Source organism: Lepisma saccharinum, chromosome 11, assembly GCF_977018435.1.
Source record: "Lepisma saccharinum chromosome 11, izLepSacc3.1, whole genome shotgun sequence".
NCBI classification, from domain to species: domain Eukaryota; kingdom Metazoa; phylum Arthropoda; class Insecta; order Zygentoma; family Lepismatidae; genus Lepisma; species Lepisma saccharinum.
This window is the reverse complement of record NC_139239.1, coordinates 85,944,857-85,954,900: the sequence shown is the minus strand read 5'-3', so window position 1 is coordinate 85,954,900 and position 10,044 is coordinate 85,944,857. Positions and strand designations below refer to the sequence as shown.

The window sequence follows — 10,044 nt, the reverse complement described above, 5'->3', positions numbered from 1 at the left end:
GTTACTTTCCCAGATTTTGATCTAAAGTGAAGGAAGTTATTTATAAACTGTTATGGCATCTTTGAGGATAGAAACTTTGTAGATCAATGAAATTTAAAACTTTTCTAAATACATTGATGTGGATTGATCTGCATCTTTATACTATTATAAACAGAATAGCTGATGAAGGAACGACAATATAAAGTAAAACACTGTATTTATAAATTCATACAGAATTGAAATTATTATACACATTGATATTGGTACATAGCTTATTCAATACCTAATAAGGGTAGTAGATAAAATATTTACATTAGCAAAAAAGGATTCTTTCAATGAAGTGAAGTGAAGATATCCATATTTTCGCACATATATTGCACTCAAAGAATAAATATTCATTTGATGGCAAATCTTCTGTTGCGTGTGTGTTTCATTTAATATGTATGAATGGGTGAATAAAATTACCACACTCTGCACTTGAATGAAATGAATAGAGATGACTGATAAGTTACTATCATTCACACAAGTAATTTCACCATTGATGGTCACAGTTCCTTCTTAGTTAATACCAGGATCGCATGGGTGTCGCCAGAAACTTTCTTAGGGGGAGTCGAATTGAAGATGTCGAGGACACTCCCCTCAAAAATATTGTGACACAGACCAGTGGCATATGCAGAAGTTCGTCAAGTGGGGAGGGGGTCATTTTTAGAATTATTGCATTTTCGGTATTTTAAATAATATTGTTATTATCACTAGTTGTAGTAGTAACTAGTAGTTACCAGTTTGACCCCCCCCCCTGCCAACGCCTATGCAGGAGCACTGTCGTCCTATCTTTTGCTTTGTAATTATTATAATAGTTATCACAAAAAAAGTTCATATATGGCTATTCTGCAAAACACATTCGCCGTTAAATTAGCCATTTCAATTTCCCTCTTCTTAAGTGGCTAAAAATTCTCTGATATGCATATTAGTGGCATCAGGTCTCTCCCAATGAACAAAATGTCCTCCGTATGCAACATATCTAATAGTACATTCCTCCACGCTGCGACAGCATTGCTCCATCAACTCTCTTTCGATGATCATCTCATTCCATCCAATAATTGCAAGCATTTGTGTCGATGGAAGCTGCTTGTGTTGGTCTGGAAAAGGCTTTAACATTTTTCTAATTTGCAGATTCCTGTAGTATTGAAGTGGTGGAAGGAAACTTCCTGAAAATGTGAAAGAGTTTCAATATTAGGGTTCTTTTCTATATTATTTATTTAACTCATATATACCTTTATATTATTTGTGGCTTATTTTGGTTATTTCTGATTGATTATTTTAAGTTTTTGTATATTTCTCAATTCTTCGAAAATGATCCAGGGCAAATATGTTAGTAATAATCCAATTCCATGATGTTTAATATATTTATTGTTTTGTTTTTTTGTGGAAATGACATCATAAACACTTTTTAAATGAATCATGATAATAGTTATTTTATAACATTATTAATATTTGTAACTTATATTAGGATTTTTTACCCATGTATTAATACAATTAGAATACAGAGTCATTATTTATAGAGAATCATAGGCAGAACTAGAATTTTCTCCTGAGAGGAGCACAGAATACATCCAGCTCTTAGCCCAGTTTGTGGTCAGATAAACCAACTGGGACTGGACCTTGAAAGCAGCGAAACCACTGTACAACATACCTCCATCAGGAAATAAACCCAGGACTCTTTGATCATAATATGATAGTACCAGTAAATTTTTGTGAAATATAAGTAGTTCTTCATTACATGAACAGTGAGTTACAGAAAGAAGATGATATTGAGATTTCAGTTTCTGGAGAGAAACTGTCACAAACTTCGGAAATATTATACTAGAATACTTTCTCTTCAAGCCATCAATTATCCAGATAATGTTATTATATTGTAATTAATAAGTCCCAGATTCGATTTCCGAGGTCGACTTCAATGGTCTAGTAAATCTAGTCCCGATTAATGCATTTCTCTTAAACTTTGTTTTTCTTTTACCATCTGAAAAAAGTATTGCTGAAACATTTTTTGTTCGCTGTAATATAGAGCTTTGAATACTTTTTATAAAATCTACTTATCATTTTTGGGAGAGGTACATGCTCCCATGCCCCTCCCACTAAATCCACCAATGGGCATGAACATTTTTAGACACCGGATATCTTGATAAAAGATTGATCACTATATTCATTTTGAATTGATGAAACTATGGGATTTCTTCTTTGCAAGGGACCTGGTGTTAGTGACTAAATAGTGTTAGTGTTCACTTTGGTATGTAACACTGTTCAACACACAAAATATTATGGAAACAAGACTAGCTAATCTTAGTTAATTCAGGGTCAATGAATTCGAAAATGGCATTTAAATTTTCAGCTTAGCTCTAGTTTTCGTATTACAGGCATGATCTGAAGTTATGATTCCCCCCAACACTAATTGCCGGGTGTGTACCTAAAACATATGGAAACACTGAAGCTGGATGACATAATTCTCCTATCACGATCTTATCACATTATCAGCTACTGTATTTGTTTATCATGTGCCGACAGCTGTGGTGGAGTGTTTAGCACAGTGTGCTAGATGCCAAGGATTCCAGGCTTGAATCCTAGCCTGGACATGGGTGTTCTTTGTGAGCGTTCCTTTATCAATTTCAGCCTCTTCTTCACCATTAGCTAAAATTGACCGAGAAGCGGAGTAAAATAAACTTAATGAATTGTTTATCATGTTATCAGTAGAATTGTTGCCTGTCAATGGTTCTCAGTCCTTACTAAGTATTGTATGAAAGTGGCCATATTGTTGATCTGTTCCCTAGCTTTTCTTTGACAATTGTGTTGTGTTGTGATAGTTTCATCTGGTATTCTACTGCCATAAATTGTTTAGTATATTCATATTCATATGTCCCAGAAGTGTTTTAATAGCGTGGATAACTTCTGCAATATTTGTAGAGAAGTAATATTTTCTTTGAGGAAGTCTTTGATTACTCCCAACATAAACAAGGGACATTTTGTTATATTTCGGCTGGAAGCTGGGGGATCAGGATAAAAAATTGCCACCACACTTGAGTTACGTGTTCCTCCAAATTCAATGCATGGATAAATCAAATATGATGTATGCCATTTGAAGTCCTTGTGATTTAGAGGATAGCTAGCAATCACAATACTGCTGTATGGTGCCCCTATTAAAAATGGATATCCAGAAAGAAAAAATAAACACTTGTGTACCCTAATATACAGTGGCGAAGTGTGACATTTATACGTAGTCATTTCAAGACTTGCCAAATGTCAGGGTGAATCTTTCAACTGGGGTGGGGGGTGGAGGGAATTCCTACATTGATAATGATGATAACAGTGTTTGTACATGACGTGTGAAGTAGAGATGGCCAAACCCATTTTCTTTCTACGGAGTATATGATCATAAAATAACGAAGACAAAACTATCTTAATAAATTCTACCGAAAATATGGAAGCTTTTTAAAACTTCTCTCTCCGAAATTAGGATTGCCTCTGAAATTCGGGTAGTGAAATTTCCCAATCAAAATTTTACATTTTCCTGAATCCTGATATTTTTGGCCATGCCTGGTGTGGTGTGAAAGTATGATATGTTAGGAAAATGTTTTGTCTAAGTATGTCTTTCACCTCGAGAACAAAATCTTGATCAGTCTTGTCAGTTGTAAGCATAGTAAACACAAAATAACAGGATGTACTTTGTGTTTTGTAAAATATTTCTTTTTTCCGAAATTGATATTTGAACTGCATGATTCAAAAATAAATTAAAGGAGAAATCGTATGAAGGAAATACAATGGATCCACAACTGCTTATTTCTTTTCAGTTCTTTCTAGCACTAACAGTGGGGAAATTTATGCTTTTGCTTACTAACTAACTAACTCTCTAGCCTTCTTAAACCTGAACCTTCATGGCTGCAGCAACACAGGCCTCCCATCTTTCCCTATCTTGAGCAAGTACTATATACACTTTTCCATCCCTACCGATTTCCCTTAAGTTCATCTCAACGTTGTCCCTCCATCTTTGTCTTGGCCTTCCTACAGGTCTCTTACCATCAGGTTTCCCAACAAGAATCCTGTAAACTCCTCTTTCCTCTCCCACTCGTGCCACATGGCCTGCCCACCTAAGTCTTCTTGATTTAATTATTCTAATAATATCTGGACATGATTACAAATTATGTAGTTCTAAATTATGTAACCTTCTCCACTCACCTGTCTCCTCATCCCTTTTAGGTCCAAAGATTTTCCTAAGGATCTTATTTTCAAATACTCTCAATTTATGTTCCTCTTTCAATGTAAGGGACCAAGTTTCACATCCATATAATACTACAGGCAAAATTACTGTTTTGTATATTTTAACTTTTAGTTTCTTAGATATTAAACAAGAAGACAAAAGTTTATGAAGAGAGAAGTAACATGCATTTCCTGAATTAAGCCTACTTTTTATTTCCTCTTTAATATAATTTTCATTTGTTAATATTACTCCTAAGTATTTGAATTTGGAAATTGGTTCAAACGAGTTGTTATCAATAATTAGATTTTGATTATTACCTAACACTTGGTTTCGGCCTGTAAGCATATATTTAGTTTTCTCTTTGTTAACTTCCAAACCTATCTCTTTAGCACTTTTGAAAAATATTTTAGCATTATTCTTAATTGTATTCACATCATCCCCCAGTAAGTCTACATCATCTGCATATGCTAACAACTGAGTCACACCATTTAATTTTAGTCCTTCTTTAGTTTCTTTTACCTTCCTAACAGCATACTCTAAGGCAAAATTAAAGAGCAATGGAGATAATGCATCTCCTTGCTTTAACCCATCATGAATTGTAAATTTTTCAGACATATTAATACCCACACGAATTTTACTTTTTGTTTCACTTGTGCATATTTTTATCATACTAACAAGCTTCTTAGGTATTCCAAACTCTACTAATATATTATATAATTTATCTCTTTTGACCGAATCATATTCTTTTTTGAAATCAATGAATAGCTGATGGACATTTTGATTATATTCCCACTTTTTTTCAAGTGTCTGTCTGATGTGAAACATTTGATCTGTTGTTGATCTGTTACATTTAAATCCACATTGATAATCACCTATAATTTCATTAGCATATGGTGTTAGTCTTGTTAAAAGAATGTTAGACAATATTTTGTATGTTGTTGAGAGTAGAGAAATTCCACGGTAATTATTGCAGTTCATTTTATCACCTTTTTTAAACACAGGAACAATTATGGATTCTTTCCACTGTTGAGGGATTTCTTCTTTATTCCATATTAAACAAATTAATTTATGAATTTGACATATTAATGAATTTACACAATATTTAATTAACTCAGCTGGTATTAAATCAATGCCAGGTGCTTTGTTATTCTTTAGCCTTTTAATAGCATCTTTAACTTCAGTCAAGTTAGGTTCTGGAACTAAAGGTTCTGCTGTGTGGACTTCATTTACTTCTGATTTATCTCCTACATGGACATTTAAAAGGTCATTAAGGTAGTTCTTCCACCTATTTAGAATATCGCTTGGGTCAGCTAGAAGATCACCGTCCTTTTCTTTTATCAAGTTTACTTTAGGTTGCCACCCCTTTCTAAACTCATTTACACCTTTATATAAATCTCTGATATTTTTATTTTTGCTGTTTGTTTCAATTTCATTAATTTTGCTTTTCAAGTAATCTCTTTTTTTACTTCTAAACGTGTGGTTAACTTCTTGCTTTATTATATTATAATTGTTTAGATTTGTATCATCAGAGTTATTTAACCACCTAAGTCTAGCCTGATTTCTTATGCTCTTGCTTACTTATATTTTTTTCTCTATACTTTCATGTATTCTGTGTAAGTTAATTTGCGATGCTCTTCAATATGTGTTTTTCTCTTAAAAACAATGTGGTATCAAGAATTAAACTACCTATGCTTTGAGTCAATAAATGAATTTATAACATACTGATTCTACAATATATAGCTACAAACTTACAATAGGATACAATTCATCAATTGGAAATTGTCTTGATTTTCGAATTGGTTTCAGTTGAGATTCCGGTTGAAATCAATACATTCTGATACCTATATTAGGCATCCGATAGAATCCAATTCATTCCAATTCAATCCAATTGAAATTTCAATTGGAACCAATAGAAAATTCCAGCTGGGATGAGAATCATGTGATGCAGACTATTTGCCAAGCACAAACCTCTCAAATCATACGATCACAGAAGGCAACCTCAATCGTATGAAAAATAAGTTACTTTTGGCATTAGGGTTACAGCAGTGGAATTTTTTGCACCACTCTGTAAAAGTGACAACTTTTGCACTAGAAATAAGGAATTTCAGAAATTCTTTAAAACAGAAGGCGATTTCACTTGCTGCAAAGACATTTGTGGCCTGATGCATGCAAGTAATGAATATGAAGCATGGTCCTGGCCAGTGGCGACTATTCATTGATGCTTCAAAGACTTGTAGCAGTTCTCTTACGCAATGGAAATATGTATGTTTCATTCCTGTAGCATATGCTACCAGTAAAAATCAAATGTATCCCAATGTTAACAATATTCTTGTAGGAATACAGTCAACTTCCAGTGAAATTATTACAATCCAGAAATATCTGTGACTGTGAAAGAAGTACCAGTAGCAGGTATGTGAGGATTTTATTACAACTACATTAACCTGTAACATCAGGTATTGGAGTGCCAGAAACTAGAAAAAAACCCAAAGACAATTTTCAATTTCAATTTCAATGGCCTTTAGTCTTGGGCAAGGATCAGCAAATGCTGATCTACCACCTAACCCGACAAAGAAAGATGTAGAAGAGTACCTAGGTACATTATTATACATGAAGATTATAAGACATTACATAAATAAAATAACGTAAAAGAAACTATAAAAAAACACTACTACACAAAGAAAATCGCAAAAAGAAAACAGATGAAGAAATATATACAGTGTGTGTGTGTGTGTGCAAATAAATGAAAAAATAATAATATACATGTATTATTATTTAGTTTTGGTCCAGTTCTTTTTATTTTTCAATAATTCACAGGAAATTCCAGTTTCTAATCATATGTGGTCTTACTTTGCTTCTGATCATCAATCAGTGAATCATATGCTGCCGTATGAAAGTGTTTGTACGAGTAGTTCAGTAGTTTTATTTCATTTGGGAGTGCATTCCAGACTTTAGGTGCCATGTAACTAAACGAAGATTGCGAAACAGAAGTTCTGCAGTGATGTATATGGAGATTAGTGGCGTTTCACTCCTGGCTTTAAGCTTTATACTCAGATAGTCCGGGATGTTTTAATTTATAACATTGCAAGTAATGCAGGTCATGTGCAGTTCCCTCCGTCTTGCCATGTTGAGAATTTTGTGTTGATTAAGCACAGGGAGAACATGTTCGTGATTTTTAAATATGTAGACATGCATGCGTTTTGGACTTTCTGTATTTTGCCTGAGATCCTTTTTGTGATTCTTGACCCATAAACAACATCACAATAGTGGAAAAGAGGATATATTAAAGATTGGACCAAATTTAATTTAATTTTGGATGAAACAAAGTCAATAAGTGTGTAAAGGTTCTTTAGCAATGAATATCCTTTACCACACTGTTCAAACCAGTCTAATTTTTGATCCATGGTCAAGCACAAATTTCGCATTAATCATTAACACATTAACACAAATGCTGTATACGAGCCTTTGGTAGTACCTAGTAAAGCATTGACATTAAAGTATTTTATTACTGCACATATAGTTTGTAAATATAACTATAAAAGTGCTATTATCTAAAAGAGCAAGAGCTAATCAATTGATTTAAACATCATATTCATGTTCATTGATCAAAAAACCATAAATATCTTACTACAACATTCAATCATTCAAAATTTGTTCACCAGTGTAATCCATGTATATTAAAACTTCATGTTATTTTCCAGAAAAATCCATTGCTCTTTAAATGTAGCAGATACAATCATACAATTATTATAACTTTTATCGTTTTCATTATCTATAGATAAATATATTCATTTCACATTACTTTTATGTAAATTCACTTTTGTGAATTTCTACTGTAGCGTAATTATTGGTTCCTTCTCTATTGTACCTGGTGTTTCATAAATACTCAAACAGGTTTTTCTTTTTTTTCTCTTTTTTTTTTTACACCTACAAATGTTCAATGTGTGAACCACGGGTGACACAGCATGCATCGACACGATATTCTATTTCTTGCCACACTCGCATCAACATGGGCTTGTCGATAGTGTATTTTGCTTTCATGATACTCTCCCTTACAGCTGCGGCATTGGAGAGATGAAAAAGAAGTCTCACGGTGTAAGTCCGGTGATCTTGGTGGCCAAAACATTGCGCAAAACACTGTAAGTGATGTGGCTGATTAAGTGTCGCCTAGCAGCAGGGATGTGAACTCTCAGCTCAATCGTTCTGGACTGATTTCATTAACATAAGTTCAATATTATTTCTTGTAGTTTATGGTTATTACAAGCATAAGAAAACAGTTTTTCGTTGTGACGTTTCGGAGAACACACGCTCCCTTCATCAGACATTTATTTCTATTTTGACTAAAGATACAGTTATAACAATGGTTAGCAATTTCTTAAACAAAAAGAATTCGTCATTTAATGGATGTTGTCTATATTACATTGTTGTAATACAGCAACCTAACTGTGAAAAGAAGCAGTCTGTTTTATTTATATTTCAGATAAAAAATTTTGATCACATTATTTCTTATTTAAAATTATGAATCCCAAATGTCATCAGGTAATTCAAAGTCATCATTGTTTTCACAAAGTTTCTTGATGTTTTCTGTTACATTAAATTGTAACCATTGTTATAACTGTATCTTTAGTCAAAATAGAAATAAATGTCTGATGAAGGGAGTGTGTGTTCTCCGAAACGTCACAACGAAAAACTGTTTCCTTATGCTTGTAATAACCGTAAACTACAAGAAATAATTCTACAATGCAAGCAATGCGTACATACAAGAAAAATTATAAGTTTAATAGTTTACTTTCAATAATTTTTTATAACCCTTCAAGTATTTATGAAACACCCGGTGTATTTAATTGAAACAACATAGTCAAATTTACCAGATTTTCCATAATAAAACCTGTAAGCTTCGAAGTCCCGTTTGGATAGCTTTCCCATAACCAAGGAGAACACAGCCAAGTCTCTCATCAGAAGAACTATCTCTGGTAGCAATGGGAGGCGAAAGAAAAAATCGTACCTAGAATACAAACAATTTATTGCACACGTCTTTCACATAACAAGAAATTATGGTGATTATGAAAGTAACGAAAATGAGGCGATTTAACATTTTATATAAGGTAAGCATAATTTGTATTGAATTCATACTTTACCAAGAAGAGTTTCAAAATTCTGAACTGTCAAAGGAAGTATACGAAAGTACAGTAAAACTTTAGAATAGATAAAAATGCTGCTAGGTATGTAGTGTTCCATGTAGGGAAAACGCTACAGGGGGGCTGAAGCCCTCCCAAACCAGGCCTTCAGCCTTCCCGGTAGTCCCTAGATTTTTGTAGTACGGCAGACGCATTTCAATCGAAAACTTAAAAAGTAAAATTTCCATTTTCCATTGGGGCAAGTACAATGTTCAAGTACATTTTCTAGTTCGGTTAGATCGCAATTACTTTATTACGATGTGTTCTGAAATCAATGGGTCACTGGTCATTCGATACTAAGTAATTTGCCAATCAGGAGTCGCCAAACTTGCTACGAAATCATATACCTGCCTGAAAGATGGACGTACTGTGAGATTGTTCTTTGATTGTTGTTGGCAGCCTCTGAAAATCGTATCACTGTATTTAGGAAACAGGTGTGACAAATGATTTTTTATAAGTAGGATGATGTTCAAAATCTAAAGAAGCGTTATGTTCCTTTCTGTTTGTTAGTTCCTCATTGAAGTACCGACAATCGCATGAGAATTAGATATGTTCTATCGTTTGTTTCATCATTATATCTATTCTGAAGTAAATAATTCTCCAGCATTCTTAAATCGAAAGGTTTATGGCTGCAGTAACACA

At 33.5% G+C, this 10,044-nt stretch overlaps 1 protein-coding gene across 1 annotated transcript in view; it reads right to left on the bottom strand.

The window, feature by feature from the left end:
• Positions 1-251: 251 nt before the first annotated feature.
• The window catches only part of LOC145995344 (epoxide hydrolase 4-like), a 106,705-nt gene continuing 96,912 nt past the window's right edge, over positions 252-10,044 (bottom strand). Inside the window, exons 5-6 of the mRNA XM_083131955.1 lie at positions 9,094-9,230; positions 252-1,187 (exon numbers count right to left, since the gene is read on the bottom strand). Of these exons, the coding sequence (XP_082988081.1) occupies positions 916-1,187; positions 9,094-9,230 (409 nt within the window). The 3' untranslated portion in view covers positions 252-915. The remainder of the gene's footprint in view (positions 1,188-9,093; positions 9,231-10,044) is intronic.